The sequence below is a fragment of the Silene latifolia genome, chromosome 7 (assembly GCF_048544455.1).
Source record: "Silene latifolia isolate original U9 population chromosome 7, ASM4854445v1, whole genome shotgun sequence".
Lineage (NCBI taxonomy): Eukaryota > Viridiplantae > Streptophyta > Magnoliopsida > Caryophyllales > Caryophyllaceae > Silene > Silene latifolia.
This window is the reverse complement of record NC_133532.1, coordinates 47,859,696-47,878,348: the sequence shown is the minus strand read 5'-3', so window position 1 is coordinate 47,878,348 and position 18,653 is coordinate 47,859,696. Positions and strand designations below refer to the sequence as shown.

Here is an 18,653-nt window from a genome sequence, read left to right as displayed (position 1 = left end):
ATCTGTCGATATTGGAATTTGCAAAAATCCCCACAAAACACCCAATGATGATAGGACACATGTTTACTTACACCGCTCGTTAGCGGATTTCGTTTAGTGATGCGGGACAAGCATTATTTGACGGTTTTATAATTTAAATTATTTTGAAATAAATGAAATTTATTTTATCAATTTTCATATTTTCGAGTTTATTTAAAATTTAAGCTTTTATAATTTATTTGAAAAATAAATTATTGTTCAAAGTTTTTATTTTAATTTATTTGAAATGAGATATGTGACGGTTTCATTTTATCGCTTCGTTTTTAATTTGAAAAATTAATTTTAAAGCGGGTTTAAACGGGTTTTTCAAACGGTTTTTAGCTCGATTTTAAGACGGTTGTAAGCTCGATTTTTGGATGGATTTTGGCACGAGTTTTGAGGCTAGCTTTGGCCCAACCTTTTCCCCCTAGGTCCCGAGTTCGAACCCCATAACAACCTCCTTTCCCTTTCCCTTTTGCCACCCCAAACCCGCGCAAACCCAACACCTCCTCCCGTGTTTTTCCCGAGCCCACACCAACACCAAACACCACCCAAACTCCAACCCAACTAGCCCAACACCACCCAAACACCCGACCCATCAACCCAACACCCAACCTAACCCATACCGATGCCCAAACCTAGCTCAAAATCCACCCAAAAACCCCAACCTGAGCCCCTGTTTTGCGCAGCAAACGCAAAACAAGGAGCTCCCCGAGTCCCCAATTTTCGAGCCCTATCCAACCCAAATCCTTCCCTTATATTTTCCTTTACTTGTTCAGCAAGTATAGAAGATATTCACCCCACCGTAACAGCTCATACTGTAATACCCCGTAATTTGATAAGTAATTATAAGTATAATTTATGTAATTCGAATAATTAATTGAAAGGGCATTTATATTAATAATTGCAAATAGGACGATAATTAATAATAAAATAATGAATGAGTCGGGAAGACGTATTGGGCCGAATAATAGGCATGCAATAGGGTAATAATAGTACTAGCAATTGTATCCTTTATAATAATAATAATAGTAATTACGATAATACTAATAACAATTGTATTTGTATTTGTATAATAGAAATAATAATAATAATAATAATAATAATAATAATAATAATAATAATAATAATAATAATAATAATAATAATAATAATAATAATAATAATAATAATAATAATATAATTATATAGTTTCCTAATACCGCTCTATATAACCTACCTTATCACTATAAATAGATGGTATGACCTAATTGGAGACTTTATTGACTCATAAAATTCATAATCTCACAATAAAGAGAGGGAGATTTAGAAGGGAGAAAAGGGAGAACTCAACTTAAGTTATCGTCTCAAGGTAATTCTTTAAGACCGTCTTATGTATATACTTTGCCATATTATAACTTGTAAACTAGACCGCCATAGATCAGGCCGTAAGTATCGTTGTGACCGTGGATGACCAAGGATCACCGTTGACCTGATTTGACCAATGTTGACTGACGGGAGAGGGCGGTTTCAGGCGAGTTTCGACGGGTAGTTGTGTTGCGTGTTTTGTGTTATTTTGAATCCTTATTCAGGACGTGACTCACATGGGTTTAGTAGGGATGGGTCAGGGTGGCTGAGCCGACCATGAGTAAGGTGTCGTAGTGGCTGTATGTGGTGGCTTGTGGCGGTGGTGGCGGTAAAAAAGGGAAAACAGGGGATAGGGCGATTGGGGTTGTGGCTGTTGGGTTTGAGTGTTGCAATGGAAGTGTTGTTGGGTCAAGGTGAAGGGAGGACCACCCTGGAACCACCAAGAAGCAGCAGTCATGTTGGTGGTGGCCAGAGGTGGTGGGGAGCGGAGTGGGTGTACTGCCAGGCTGGTGGAGGTTGGCGGGTTGAAGAGGAGGTTGCAGCTGGGTTGTGTCGGGGTGTTAAGTTAAGATGATACATGACAAAAGATAGGTTTTGGAATAATTGTGTTAATTGTATTGACTGCACAACGTTACATTATATACTCATACCACCCTAATCGGTTTAGGAAACCGTATCGACCCATATAACATATTTACCATAATACAAGATATCCAACTCATATACTACGACCACCGTATAATACAATATATATTATTCCGTAACACCCCCCCTCAAGTCGGAGCGTGAGGATCAAACACGCCGGACTTGGACAATAAAAACTCAAACTGACGACCACCAAGAGCTTTTGTGAGAATATCAGCAACCTGCTCAGACGTATGATCATACGAGGGGGAAATAACACCATCATTAATAGCGTCGCGTACAAGATGACAATCCACTTTAATATGCTTCGTACGCTCGTGAAACACAGGATTACGAGCAATAGACAACGCTGACTGACTATCACAAAACAGTACAGCTGGCCGAGTAACTGGAATACGGAGAAAACGAAATAAACCACGCAGCCACTTAACCTCACAAGTAGCAGCTGCCATTGCACGATACTCAGCCTCAGCAGATAAACACACCACTGTAGGCTATTTCTTCGTCTTCCAAGAAATCGGACAGCCACTCAGAAACGCAAAATAAGCTGTTAAAGAACGACGAGAAAGAGGACAACTCGCATAATCCGCATCACAATAAATAGAAAACTCCAAATTATTGTTGATGCGAAATAAAAGACCCTGACCAGGACACTTCTTCAAATAACGAACGACTCGCAAAGCAGCATGCCAGTGAGACAAGCGCGACTGCTGCATAAAAGTGGACAAAAATATGAACAGGGTAAAAAAGCTCTGGCCGGGTGATAGTAAGATAAATAAGACGACCAACCAAACGACGATACTTCTCCGGCTCAGTCAGCAACTCATCATTAGCCAATGCCAACCGATGATTTTGTTCCATTGGAACATTTTCGGGCTTTCCACCAATAATACCTGTCTCGGATAAAATATCAAGAGCGTATTTTCGTTGACACACAAAAATACCAGTCGAATTCCGGGCAACCTCAATACCCAAGAAATACTTCAGGGCTCCAAGATCCTTCATATGAAAACACGTATTCAAATATTCTTTTACCCGGACAATAAGAGAATTATCATTACCACCAATGACCAAATCATCAACATACACCAGAATGTAAACAACAGCATCACCTTTAGCATAGCAAAATAACGAGTAATCGGATAAACATTGCACAAATCCAAACGCGACAAGAGCAGCGGATAACTTAGCAAACCAACAGCGCGGAGCCTGACATAGCCCATACAAAGATTCCTTTAACTTACACACTTTACCTGGTGTGTCGGTCGAGTAACCAAGAGGAAGACGCATGTACACTTCCTCCTCCAAATCCCCGTGTAAAAAAGCGTTGTGCACATCCATCTGATGCAACTCCCAACGACCAGCAGCTGCAAGAGCTAAAAAGACACGAACTGTCACCATCTTAGCAGTAGGAGCAAAAGTTTCATAATAATCAATCCCAGCTTCCTGTTTGTTACCAAGGATAACCAAACGCGCCTTATATCTCTCAACGGAACCATCAGCACGTAGTTTCACCTTATACACCCATTTATTACCGATTACTTTCTTACCAGAAGGAGAGTCAACAATCTCCCACGTGCCGTTCCGAACCAGAGCCTCCACCTCGGTCTGCATAGCCTGACGCCACTTTTCACTCCTCACTGCTTCACGAAAAGACTTGGGCTCGACATTATCATCAAGGTTAGTCAGAAAACAACGATGCAAAACTGAAAACTGATCATACTTTACATAATGTGCTAAAGGATAAGGCATACCTGACGAAGATGAGACATTCGAGCAAGACGGGCGATCATGACCTTCAACGGGTTCAACAACACGTGCTGCACCTGTAACGTAATCACTCTCATCATATCTCGACCATGGAACATGAGGCCGCTTGCCCCGACCCAATTCACCCTCAACTTCGTCCGCACCACCACTACCACTCTCGGGTTCCTGCGTGGTCTCATTCACGTCACCTCCAGCCGGACCAGGCACCCCTCCTTGAGTCATTAGCTCGTCACCCGAGGGCCTACCAACATCCAGTTCATCACCCAACAATATTTCCTCATCATACACCACATCATCATACACCACGTCATTCTCTCCAACATTTTGAGACAACAAGGAATCAGAGGCACGAAACGGAAATTCTGTCTCATCAAAAACTACATCTCGTGACACAAAAAATTCTTTAGATTCAATATCATAGACTTCCCATCCCTTTTTACCAAAAAGATACCCCACAAAAACACAACGATGACTACGGGAAGCAAATTTATCACCGTCACGACGAGAATGCTTCACAAAACAGAGACATCCAAACACACGGATATTATCATAAATTGGCGGTTTGCCAAACAATATTTCAAATGGCGTCTTTCCATTTAACAAAACGGACGGGGTGCGATTTATTAAATATCCTGCAGTCAGCACGCATTCACCCCAAAAACTGACAGGTAAACCCGACTCAAAACGAAGAGCACGAGCAACATTCAAAATATGACGATTTTTTCTCTCTACCCTCCCGTTTTGTTGTGAAGTTACGACACAAGTGGTTTGATGCATTATCCCTTGTTCAGCAAAAAATGGTTTTAAGCAAGTAAATTCTGTTCCATTATCCGTACGAATAACCTTAACATCAACGCTAAATTGACGTCTCACCATGGCAACAAAATTTTTTAATAACTGTGACACTTCACTCTTTGCTTTAATAAGATATACCCATACGGCACGGGAAAAATCATCCACTATTGTCAGAAAATAACGACTACCACAAGAAGAGGGCGTACGATAATCACCCCACAAATCACAATGAATCAACTCAAAAATACCAGTAGCTTTATTATTACTAACAATAAATTTCTCACGTGTTTATTTGGCACGATAACAAATTTCACACAGCTTACTATCATGACTATTATTCTTATGACTAATAAACGGTAAATACTGCACTATTTTCTTGGAAGGATGACCCAATCTACGGTGCCACATACCAACCTCATCATCCCGCTTCTGTGACCCACACGCATGTGTTGTTGAACCACGAAGCAGATATAACCGGCCGCGTTGCTCAAGCGTACCAATCTTCGTCTTCGACGCATGGTCCTGTATAACACAAGATGAATTAGTAAACTGAACAGTACAGTCAAGATCGGTGCTTAACTGATAAACCGAAATAAGATTACACTCAAACTCGGGAACAAAGAGCACATTATTCAAAACAATTTTGCCTCCTAATTCGACTTTTCCTTCTTCGACGGCCTGTGACGATTTCCCATTCGGTAAAGTCACTGGACATGGCTTAATTTTACATACATCCTTCAATAAATGCGTACTACCTGTCATATGATAGGTAGCACCCGAATCTAATAGCCAAAGTACATCATTATCATTCTTACCAGATATCCGAGAACTCGAGGCACTCGCATTATTAGCTTTGGCATTATTTACGTATGCATCCCACTGCTCCTTAGGCACGCTAATGAACTGCTCTTTATTCTCCGTCGTCTCATCACTTCCTTGTGCATGATTTGCTCCACCGCGACCAGCACCATTACCACGACCTCGACCTCCACCGCGTCCACCACCATAGCCCTGCCTGCTTCGCTCCTTCCATCCCTTAGGATACCCAATTATATCAAAGCACTTCTCTTTAAGATGCCCCCACCTGTTGTACTTCTCACAGTGAGGACGAGCATCATTGTCCGAGTCCATCGATCGTGAATTAAAACCGACATTGTTGGCTGTTTTCGCGACAAAGCCAATGGGCTCGGACCTGTTATCACCACGGGAACCAGAGCTGCTGCCTGTGTTGACTCCATGCACTCCTTCTTCTTGAACAATGGCAGCATAGGCGCGATTAAGAGACGGAAGAGGTTCCTGCATCAACAAATTGGAACGAACAGTATTGTACTGAGGATCGAGTCCCATAAGAAAATCGTGCACCTTGCCTTCATCACGCTTCTTATCCAATTTGCCATTAATGTTGCACTTGCAACCACGACATTCACACGTGGGATTGCGATCGTATTTATCGAGTTCATCCCACAATTTCTTCAAACGACCATAGTACTCGGACACGGGCTCCTTCTCATTCTGCCTACACGACTTGATGGAGCCTTTGACACGGTGAAGCTTCGGTCCATTACCAACACTGAACCGTTGTTCAATATCTTCCCACAAAACTCTTGCATCATCGACATACGTTATCGTTGAACCCAACGCGGGTTCGATAACATTGAAAATCCAATTAACTATCATCGCGTTTACCATGTACCAATCTTCACAATCCTCCGACGTATCACTGGACTTCTTGATAGTACCATCAATGAATCCCGTCTTCTTCCTGGCACGTAGGGCACCACGCAACTTCACAGACCACTCGTCGTAATTATCACCATTCAACATGACTTGTACGACTTTATCACCAAGTTTATTGCCTGGCCCTAGGAAGTAAGGACTAATGGAGGTTCTCTTGTCTGATTTGGACGCGTCTCCGTCTTTCGTCATACTTGCGAACGGAAAAAATCTACCGCCGACACACTTAATTGTCTCAGATGCCAAGTTAAGATGATACTTGACAAAAGATAGGTTTTGGAATAATTGTGTTAATTGTATTGACTGCACAACGTTACATTATATACTCATACAACCCTAATCGGTTTAGGAAACCGTATCGACCCATATAACATATTTACCATAATACAAGATATCCAACTAATATACTACGACCACCGTATAATACAATATATATTATCCCATAACAGTTAGAGGGAGAGAGAGAAAAGGTGGGGCTGCTTGTAACATTCCGTTTGATGTCTATGAGTGTATTGGTATTGGATTTGGTAGTGGATGATATATTATGGAGCTAGCAGCATTAGAGGATGGTAGTTGGTAGTGTATGGAGTTAGTGTCGAGAGAGGCTATAATGTAGTTGATACGATATCGTGAGACATGTTGTGGAGGTAGGCGTGGTTGGTGGAGTTGGCATTAAGAGTTCATGTTTTATAAGTTGGGGTTTTGTTTTGAGTTCTTAGTAGCTTTGTTGCGTCTTGACCGAATTAGTATGTCTGTTTTTATGTATGGGTTGAACTTCGGGGACGAAGTTCTTTTTAAGGAGGGAAGACTGTAATACTACGGTTTTATGAGTCTCTGGGTACTCTATCGAGTGGGCCTTACTCTGTCGAGTAAGGGTGGTTTTGCAATTTAAAATAGTTTCTGACCTGTTGGGTACTCGATCGAGTAACCTTGATACTCGATCGAGTAAGGGGGCACTCGATCGAGTACCTCAGCTACTCGATCGAGTAGCCCGGTTTACGGGTAATGTTTTGACGGGTTTTGTTAATAATACGGATTAGTATATATAATATGTCGTCATCTTTATTAAACACTTTTATAAACCTAATTCACTCAAAAAGGAGATTGAAACTACGTAGTTCGCTTCATCCGCATTATTGGCAAATCTCGAAGCTTGAGAGGTCGGATTTCATTGTCCTTTGTGTCTTTGTGGTCCTTGCGTCAAGGGTAAGTCCTACATACCAATTTTATAGCATTTGGTTGACTTTGTTTAAACCCTAATTTTGGGATTGGGGGTTTTTATGATTAGTTGTGTATGTAGTAATTGTATGATTATGTGATAGGAGGAGGATTCGTAGAGGAGAGGTTTTGAGACAGTTGCTAAGATCGTTCTTTGTGTGTGTTTGCATTCCGGGTAGGGTTTTCCTACTCAAGTATTAGTTACATGATATGTGTGGTGAATTGTCTTTGTAGTTAGTGATTGTTGATTGATTGAGACGGTTGTGATTGTATATTGTTGATTGATTCAGATTTACTGTTGATTTTGGTGTTATGGTTATTGTATCTGTCTGTGTTCTTCGGGGTGCGTCCCTGGCTGAGTGAAGTCACTTACGGGAGTGGCTTCATGCCCATTATTCGCCTTCTTTGGAACCCGCCACAGAAGGGATGTGCACATTAATGGATTTGGGTTTATCGCTCGACGGAGATGAGCGGGGCTTAGGCGGGAACGGCTGCGGTCCCCCACTTGTGGCGAGGAGTAACCTGTTGCGATGGGTACTCTGGCAGGGCTACACACTTTAGTGTGTAGTCAGTTGTGTGGAGATTGGAGATGGAGACTGGGGTTGTGTTGAGCTGTTTGATCTGTTTGTGTACTTGTTTCATTGTGGCATTGTTTTTGTGTAATTAGTACTGACCCCGTTTAAATGTTTTAAAAAGCGTGGTGATCCATTCGGGGGTGGTGAGCAGTTATTGAGCAGGTATGATATGACGCATATGGGATAGCTGGGATGAGTCATCACGTGGCAGTTAGAAGTTTTCCGCTGTGTCAGACGATGTTTCATAGCTTTGATAGTTTTAGCAGTAGATCGTCTGAGAATCTTGTATTTCTTTTATCAGTTTTGGAGTTGGTTTGTAATCACTTTAAACATTATTTACTTTTACGTATGTTTCGTTATTGTCTTATGATTATCATTGCCTCGGGAAACCGAGATGGTAACACTTCCATGCCTTCAGTGGTCCTGGTAAGGCACTTGGAGTATGGGGGTGTTACAAAAATGGTATCAGAGCGAAGATCCTGAAACCTGTAACCATTGAATCCAATGAACATAGGGAGTCAAATAAAATGAACCCGAGGTAGAAGTTGTAGGAGCTAATGGAAAGACTTGGGAGACGTCCTAAAGTCGCGAACTCGCCCCTACAATTTTGAACCGGTCACCATGGGATATGAGTCGGGATCGCTATGTGTTTATCTTGTGAATTGTGTATCTATATAGTGATGTGTGACATGAATCAGTGGATGTACGTATGTGGATAATGGGAATGTGTAGAAAAGATGGTGATGATGTGATTTCGTATGTTGTTGATTGAAAGCATGTTGCATGATAGTTGGTTTACAATGTTAGTTGGAATTGTTAGAAAAGTGTATGAGAATGATGAGTAATGTGGCATGATGGATGAATTAGTGGAAAAAGATGAATAATCGTTGTATGATAATATTATTTGTGATTAAGCATGCTATATAATGGAAGTTATTTTATAATGTTGTTATGCTAGTAACATGTGAATAGGGGACTTGATGTCATGTATTTGTGATTTTGTTTACAAAAAGTGATAGAATGAAAGCATGTGGGTAAGTCATGATTGGCAAGTTAAATAAATTATGTGCATGATGAATGTTGTTGCTTTGCTTTCGAAAATAGTAACATGTGATTGGGACTACTGGTTTTATGAGTATTGGGTTGTTTTTGTTTACCTTGTTGCCGTTTATGTTGTTTGGAAGTAAAGTCAAGTAGTTGTGTTTTTCGATTATAAAGAGGTTGTCTTTAAACTGTTATAACTTGAGATGTATAAATTATTTTAATGTGATTCCAATTGGAGATGATAGCTTGTTCTTTTACGATTCTAACGATAGGTCACACGCCCAAAACGACCAAGAAATGAGTGAGTTATGACTGTTTTACGAAAACTGGACAATGCTGATAATTGCGTAAGGTACTCGATCGAGTAGCCTTGGTACTCGATCGAGTAGGCGGCACTCGATCGAGTACGTTAGTTACTCGATCGAGTAACCCTGGTGATTTGTTTTACGTGCTTCTGACCTTCACCTACTCGATCGAGTAAGTCCCTTACTCGATCGAGTGGCCAGTACTCGATCTAGTGACCCATGATTCGGGTCATATGCTTTATCTTTTGAATTCGTTGCATATTATGTTTAATTCAAAGTTGTTATTTTGCTTCTTTATGCATTGTTTTACATGTATGTTGGTCTTGATACGTAAGTTACCCAATCTTATGGGGTGGTGAGTGGCACCTTTTGGTGAGTATGAGTTTGGTGGGAGGAGATGAGCTATATGTGGTTGTGATAGATAGTGGAAAAAGAAAAGAAAGATCGTTATGGCTTAATTGAGACATAGAGCATGTTTTCTGAGATGAGAAGAGTGATATGATTGTGTGTTGAGTAACGTAAAAGCAAGTGAATATGGGCAAGGGATGATGTGAGTCTAAGGAACGTGAGAATAAAAAGATTGAAGGTAAGGGTGTGGATAGTGGCAGCTTGAGATGTGTAAAGAATTATGGAGGGAGATGGTTAGGAGTCGTGTGGGTTAAGGATATATGTAGTGAAAGTTCGTTTTAAAGGGGTTGAGAAGAGTGGTATACAGTGAACTTTATGGAGACATGTCGCGAGGTAGATTTGTACACAGTGAGTGAGTTTGGGAGATTTGGTTTATTAAGAGATGAAACTACTGTGTTATTTCCTTGGGCAATTAACGGTGTGAAAGGAATTTTGATTTCTAGAGAGGTACAAAGGCGATGCAATTGTTTGAACAGTGAACGTTGATTTTATGGATAGATTAGTGACAAGTGTGAGTGATAGCATAATAAGAGAAGATCCATGGTAAGAAAAAGTGAGAAGATATCGATATGAAATAATGGGATTTGAGTTTTGGAGCGATGAGAAGGTAATTGGAGCACTAAAGGGTTAGGTAGAAGTAATAAGGAGTTGAGTTACTAATTGGTATTGTTGTGTGTAAAGAGATAAGAAGGATAAAAGTAAGCTGTGAAAGATGTCGATCGGGGTTATGTGATATAGAAGTCAGGAATTGTCCAGATGTATGATACTATCATGAGGATTTGAGTTAACGGTTACATAGGAGTCTCAAGACAATATGATTAGTCATGAGTTTCGGGAATTAAGGAAAGTAAGAAGATGAGTAAAGAATTTACACGATATGAGATCTTGGTGGTGAGTTGGGTGACGATACATTAAGGATGGAATTAGAAATAGTGTTGAGGTAATTTTGTTAATGGATTTGATGTTCGTTATTTGGGATGTTAACCAAAGGTAGGAAAGAAACCGTGATGTTTAGAGATAAGTGTAAAAGGGTTGTTATACGAGCAGTGGGGGTATTGTCGTGTTGTCACTAGTGGTTAAGGGCGATGATGAGCAGGAAGGATAGCCATTCTAAAAAGGTTGATTTTGTAGAGACCAGATTGATAGGTATGGTAGTGAGGAAGTATAAGATATGGCTATAGGAGGCGGTTGCTAGAAGTTGAGTAGTAATGGTATGGTTATACTTGGCATGAGGTGATGGTTATGCGAATGGGGAAATATGTTATGAGGGGCATATGAGTTAAGCTCGGACGACAGGTAACCTTTATCGAGTGGTAACTTACGTGATCAGGATTGACTAGTTGGATGTGATTATGGGTCTAAGATGTATATAAATGTTGGTGTGAGGTTGTGACCTCACGAGAAGCGGTATGGTGTGATAGTTATAATGTTATCTGAATGTTCTGTAATATATGTTGGATACGGTAACTTAATGGAATGATGACCAAAAGTGATAGTTTGGGTGGTCTGACATGACTGGTTATACTTGCATGTGTATTCATGATATATGTTTATTCCGTGAAAAGGTATGGATGGTATGCATGAGATTCTTGTCTGTTATTCCGTATGATATATGGTGTTGTGATCTAGTAAGCAGTCTTGAGTAAGTTTTTCTTGTCCGAGATGTTATATTAAGTCAGTGTTTATGGGATTATGTATGTTGTGATGTCTATCGGTGTGGTTGTGGTGCCTCGGGTGGTGATCCGGGCACGGTACTTAGTGTTGTGATGCGGGTATTTTCGCACTGCGGTGTGGCTGTTGGTGGCGATGTTGCGATGCCGTCACCGGTTGTGGTGGAGTAGGCGAGATGATTATGATACGAGTTTTCGAAAGTACATACCAGTTAAACATAGATTATTGTTTTGTTTGCTGCTATTCCTTGTGAGTTTTGGTTGAACATGTAGACTGTTGTTTTGTTTGTTGATGTTTCTTACCAAGTTTCAGTTTGGGAGTGAGGGTAGAGTATGATATGGAAGATAGTTGTATATGTTTCCGTTTGTTGTCATGGTCTAGTGATATCCTGTTGGTGGGACACAGTTAAAAGAGGTTGTTGGAATACTTGTGATCTTCTTTTAGAGGAGGCATTGGTTTACATAGTAATGTTGCGTGATCGGTGGAACATGTGTTGTACTGATATGGAAGCTGTAAGTGGTTCATAATCTTTTATTGGGACAGTGAGTATAGAGTGTTGGAAATTAGTATCATGGTAAGTTATGGATGAGTTTTGCGGCAGTGAAAGAAAAGAACTTGAGGATCTAGTGTGAGTGTGTGTAATAATTGTGGATCGTGAGTTATGAGCATGGAGATAGATGCATGTATAGAGGACTATGTCGTTTTGGCGGTAATAGGGAACAGTTGACGTTTTGGTTAAGCTAAAGATTTTGGTGGTATAGGTTAGGTGGTGTGCCGAATGAATTGAGGTATGAGAACTGTTAAGTAAGAGAGCCTGGTATATAGGAATGGTGAGTGTTTAGATTGTAGGCGGTTATCTTTGGCATGCGGCGGTGATGTGGGTAATGAGAAGATATAGCTAGGATTTAGTATTAGTGAGTTACGAGGACGTAACATTTATCTTAAGAGGAGTAGGATGCGATAAAAGAGATTTTGATGGTTGTACATATGGTAGTATATTTGGAAGTAGAGTGTTGGTGTAGCATAAAGGACGGATATTTGTTTTGATTTTATTAAAGGTCATGACCGTGCTTGTAGTAGTGTGATGTTGAGGAATGAGAGAATGTTTCAATAGTGTTGACAGTTGGATGATGATGTTTATGAGTGTGAGTAAACTTCGAGGACGAAGTTCCTTTTAAGGGTGGTAGAATGTAACATTCCGTTTGATGTCTATGAGTGTATTGATATTGGATTTGGTAGTGGATGATATATTATGGAGCTAGCAGCGTTAGAGGATGGTAGTTGGTAGTGTATGGAGTTAGTGTCGAGAGAGGATATAATGTAGTTGATACGATATCGTGAGACATGTTGTGGAGGTAGGCGTGGTTGGTGGAGTTGGGCGTTAAGAGTTCATGTTTTATAAGTTGGGGTTTTGTTTTGAGTTCTTAGTAGCTTTGTTGCGTCTTGACCGAGTTAGTATGTCTGTTTTTATGTATGGGTTGAACTTCGGGGACGAAGTTCTTTTTAAGGAGGGAAGACTATAATACTATGGTTTTATGAGTCTCTGGGTACTCTATCGAGTAGGCCTTACTCTGTCGAGTAAGGGTGGATTGCAATTTAAAATAGTTTCTGACCTGTTGGGTACTCGATCGAGTAACCTTAATACTCGATCGAGTAAGAGGGAATCGATCGAGTACCTCAGCTACTCGATCGAGTAGCCCGGTTTACGGGTAATGTTTTGACGGGTTTTGTTAATAACGCGGATTAGTATATATAATATGTCGTCATCTTTATTAAACACTTTTATAAACTTAATTCACTCAAAAAGGAGATTGAAACTACGTAGTTAGCTTCATCCGCATTATTGGCAAATCCCGGAGATTGAGAGGTCGGATTTCATTGTCCTTTGTGTCTTTGTGGTCCTTGCGTCAAGGGTAAGTCCTACATACCAATTTTATAGCATTTGGTTGACTTTGTTTAAACCCTAATTTTGGGATTGGGGGTTTTTATGATTAGTTGTGTATGTAGTAATTGTATGATTATGTGATAGGAGGAGGATTCGTAGAGGAGAGGTTTTGAGACAGCTGCTAAGATCGTCTGCTGTGTGTGTTTGCATTCCAGGTAGGGTTTTCCCTACTCAGTATTAGTTACATGACATGTGTGGCGAATTGTGCTGTAAATAGTGATTGTTGATTGATTCAGACGGTTGTGATTGTATATTGTTGATTGATTCAGACGGCTGTTGATTTTGGTGTTATGGTTATTGTATCTGTCTGTGTTCTTCAGGGTGCGTCCCTGGCTGAGTGGAGTCACTTGCGGGAGTGGCTTCACGCCCATTATTCGCCTTCTTTGGAACCCGCCACAGAAGGGATGTGCACATTAATGGATTTGGGTTTATCGCTCGACGGAGATGAGCGAGGCTTAGGTGGGAACGGCTGCGGTCCCCCACTGGTGGCGAGGAGTAACGTGTTGCGATGGGTACTCTGGCAGGGCTACACACTTTAGTGTGTAGTCAGTTGTGTGGAGATTGGAGATGGAGACTGGGGTTGTGTTGAGCTGTTTGATCTGTTTGTGTACTTGTTTCATTGTGGCATTGTTTTTGTGTAATTAGTACCGACCCCGTTTAAATGTTTTAAAACTGTGGTGATCCATTCGGGGTGGTGAGCGAGTTATTGAGCGGGTATGATATGACGCGTATGGGATAGCTGGGATGAGTCATCACATGGCGTTAGAAGTCTTCCCACGTGTCGACGATGTTTTATAGCTTTGATAGTTTTAGCGAAAAGAGACCGTCCGAGAATCTTGTATTTCTTTTATCAGTTTTGGAGTTGGTTTGTAATCACTTTAAACATTATTTACTTTTAAGTATGTTTCGTTATTGTCTTATGATTATCATTGGCTCGGGAAACCGAGATGGTAACACTTCCATGCCTTAAGTGGTCCTGGTAAGGCACTTGGAGTATGGAGGTGTTACACTGCTGGTGGTTAAAGGTTGCTGGTGGTGATGGGTACTGTAGATACCTCAATTATGCACTCCCGCAAACCACCCGGTGATGATTGGGCCGCATGTTTGGTACGCGGAACGATTTGTGACAGTTCGTAAGTTGATCGTCAAGTGATTGCTCAAACACTAATGTCTACCTCTTAGTTGTCATCTACGCGCCGATACGGTCGTTTTGACAGTAATTAGAGTACATTTGGAGTCCGGGCCTAAAACCGTCTTCATTTTCTAATAACCGTTAAATCCCGAGTCAGAATGTTCTGGAATGTTCCGGATATTTCTATTCCATATTTTATAAATATTTCACAATCTTTATTCTTTGGTAAACAATTTCCCGTAATATTCATACAAAATATTAAGGAAAACCGAATTATCCCTTTATTCCATAACTTAAACACGAAAATCTTTCTTTCGCAGGAGGAAACCACTTGGGAACAGACGCAGCAGGTGCTGCGCCTCTTCCAAGAGACGCAGTGACTGCTGCGCCTCTTCCCAGGTCCTTTTCTGCGTATTTCTCGTATCTTTTTTTATATATTTCCGAGATTCACTTCCAATGTCTCTCCGAAAACCCTATTCCTTCACGTGATTAGTATAAATAGGAGCCTTCGCTCCTCATGTTTCTCACGCGAGTGTCCGCCCTTCTCTTCTCCCTTTGCATTCTAGACCTTTGTTCTTACTTTTTGGCGTCTACGTGCTTGAACATTCGACCACGTAAGCTCGGATCCTTCTGAGTACCAGCCTCGTTTGCATGACCGACCAATTTGACCAACTCCACATCAATCAACTTAATTAATCTAATTGTTTTCCTCTTACGAGGGCACTTTCATATTTGCGTTATAGTTCGAGTCGAGCATCACTAATCGATAACTTAGTTCATCTCGTTTCGTCAAACATGTAAGTCTGAGGGTGTATAATCTCTCTTTTATTATTGTTATTTACTTTTTGTATCATTAATGTAAGGTTTATGTCGAAAACATCTCTTAAAACCGATTTCTAAAACCATGCTTTAAAACCCTTTTTACGGATTTCCAGAAGACAAACTGTCGAGAAAGGACGCAGTATCTGCTGCGCCTCTTCGTGTGGCTGCCGCAGTTCCTGCTTCCTTTCTTCTTCCTTCGTCCTCTGTTATTCGTCAAATTTTATTTGTTTTCGTTTGTTTCCTTTAATTCCTTGACACAATATCACGATAATTTCACATGTATATTAATCATCATCATTAACATGTTTAATTCGTCATTTAAAATCCGACTTAAATCCTAAGTAATTCATATTTGCGGGTTTTCGTCATAAACTCAATCCGGATTGTAGAGATTCGATTTGTTCATATCGGGTTTCTGGAATTCGACCTTTGACATATTTTCCATCTGTTTATTGTCATATTCATCGTTTATCCATTGTTAATCCATCATATCCAACTTAATTTGTTTGTTTAATTCGTTAATCCACCAATCGTTCATGTAATTAATTCGTTTGCATCCGTCTCATCCATGTTTTATTACTTTATGACCCATTCATATGTAAATAACCTGTTAATCACTTTCATCCGAATAAATATATTAATCAATCCTTAAAATTACCAAATAACATTAACGATTTGCGATTCGGCTTCTGACGAGAACTCACCCTTGGAAATGACGCAAAGAATCTGCGCCTCTTCCAAAGGGCGCGATCCCCGCTGCGCTGTTCAGTTGAGTTTCGCCTCGAACTCCGTTGTTGCCTTGAAGTAATTATTTAGCCTACATATTAATTAACTATTAATCGTATTATCGCCTACTGATCTGTTCGTTAACTCTTTCTTTCATTCTTTTTCTCAAATTATCCGTTTTAAAGGTATTTTCGACATAAATCGCCAAATCCTTTATAATTATTGTATTTTTTCTTTATTGTAATTTTCCTTTATTGTATTATCATTATTTCTTTGCATCATTTATATGTTTTCATATGTAATTGAATCCTAAATCCAACTTCGACATTAATTGTATGCCAAATTAATTGTTCACCGACTTAGTCTAATCTCCACATGCTAGGATCAAAACTTGGATGCTGCATTGCATGCATATAATCGACGATATATCAAGTACGAATAACTTCCCTAATCATTAGTAGAGGCCGCTATTGAGGCGGGCGGGATTAGGTGTTCGATCAAAAGAGCTTCCTAATACGTACCCTCACCCCTTACTCCAGATCTCTGTGAACACCCGTGTTCATTGGCATCCACGAGAGTCATTCTAGACATAGAATGCTAAGGGTAACGATTGCTTAGTGTTCATGTCACTACTTTGTGTCTTGACATGACACGAGGTATTCGAACGGTTCCAATTTCCCATAAAAATTGGTGGCGACTCCAACAAATGCAAACGCTTGTTCTCTTCCTCCCAAGCGCCCCCGTGGGCCCCGCTGTCCACAGTTTGGCGACTCCGCTGGGGATAATACACTCACGTGTAGCAAAGGGTGAAACTTGAACAAGGTTAGGGAATAGTTTGTACAAGACAATTGTCGGTTTTCATAATTCGGTCTTCCTAGATCGTTTTATTCGGCCTTCCTAGGCCCAACCCAACCCATTCGACCAATCGTCCCGTCTAAACGGTCCTAATTCTTATTTGGGCCTAAGGATGGATAGCGATTGACGTCATCCATACCATGATGCTTACTCTTGTTTGTATCAAGGACTTTCACTACTTGAGGAAATGGACTAGGAATCGGCCTTACTCTTGTTTGGTACGAGCCTCTCCAGAGACTTCGGGTTTGATTGTTCGGTATGGCAACCCACCCTTTAAACCAAAACCCTTTTAAATGCACTCAGCATCCCGTTATAATGCTTGTATAAATGTTTGTACGTTACATGATCACCATTTCTAAACGAAACCATGACGTTTTTGTAAAAAAAAAAAAAAAATCAAAACCCATTTTCAAATGAAAATTTCGAAAAAGGCCTGGATTATTGCAAAGCCCAGTCAAAACTCTGTCGAGTCAAATTTCGGGCCCAAGCCCATTTCAAAACCTCACTTCGAGTCCACTCCTACAACTACACTATAGTTGACTAGGAAACACATTTTCAAAAACTTTGTCTTTTCTTCAAAGCTCACTCAACACAAGTGGCACATGAAGGAAATGTAGATCTATATACATACTAACATACTCATATATGTTTAAATTAATTTGTCATAAAATTAAAGATGGAACTTATGCATGCAAACAAGTGAGCAAAATAGAGGAGAAATCATGTTCTTACATTGGATGTTTCGGTTTTATGGGCACAAAAGAAATCTCCTTTTCTTTTGTTCTTGTGCTTTCCTTTAATGGAAGAAACAAGATCCAAGTGTAGGATCTCTCCCTAAGCTTTATACCCAAAGCTAACCCTTAATTAAATTAATATTATAGGAGCTAGTACAATATTAATTTAGAAGAAAATTGAACCAAAATATTATGTAACACTTTGAATATTTCGGTTTTGTAGAGAGAAGAAGTGGAGGATTATTTTTCTCTCTAGAATTATATTTTGGATGAGTGTTAGAATGAATGATACACTAACTAAATGAAAGTAGTGTATATGAAAAAAATATAAGACAAAAACCTTTGCCTTTCTTTCTTGGAAAACCGGGTGGGAGGAGGTATTAAGGGGAGCCAATGCATGCACACATTTGTCTTCACAAGGTTTAATAGGGTTGCATGGCTACTCTTGCTTTTAATAATTATGTTTACCACTTATAATATAAACACAATGTTTAGCCTAATACTCCTCCATTTTCGGCACTTTAGTTAATATGGATTCCATATTATTTTTGTCAATTGTCAATATGTCACATGTCACATGTCACATAAATTTGTTATGTATTTTTAACATATTAAAAATCAACGTATTAATAAAAATACGTCACATACAAAAATCGACTTAGTAATTTCATAATTACTTGTACCAAAATATTTTACCATTTATAAATTACAACAGATTGTATTTATAATAATTCATTCAATTCCAATTGTTTCTTTAAACAATAATTTCATCCGAGTAATGATACAATTCGATTACTCAGACCGTATCTCATTTAATCACATTTCAATATGATACGTAAATTATACTTCCAAAATCGTCCGTCAATTTTCAAGTAATTTAATTAACTCGTAACGTTATACGATTAATTA

General features: G+C 39.9%; 1 protein-coding gene and 1 pseudogene across 1 annotated transcript; both read right to left on the bottom strand.

Moving 5' to 3' along the window:
- Nucleotides 1-18,653, bottom strand: part of LOC141592147 (uncharacterized) — a 272,781-nt pseudogene that overhangs the window by 70,836 nt on the left and 183,292 nt on the right.
- On the bottom strand, nt 4,864-6,501 carry LOC141590053 (uncharacterized). Its single transcript, XM_074410668.1, has one exon. It carries the CDS (start codon nt 6,499-6,501, stop codon nt 4,864-4,866), a length of 1,638 nt encoding a protein of 545 aa, XP_074266769.1.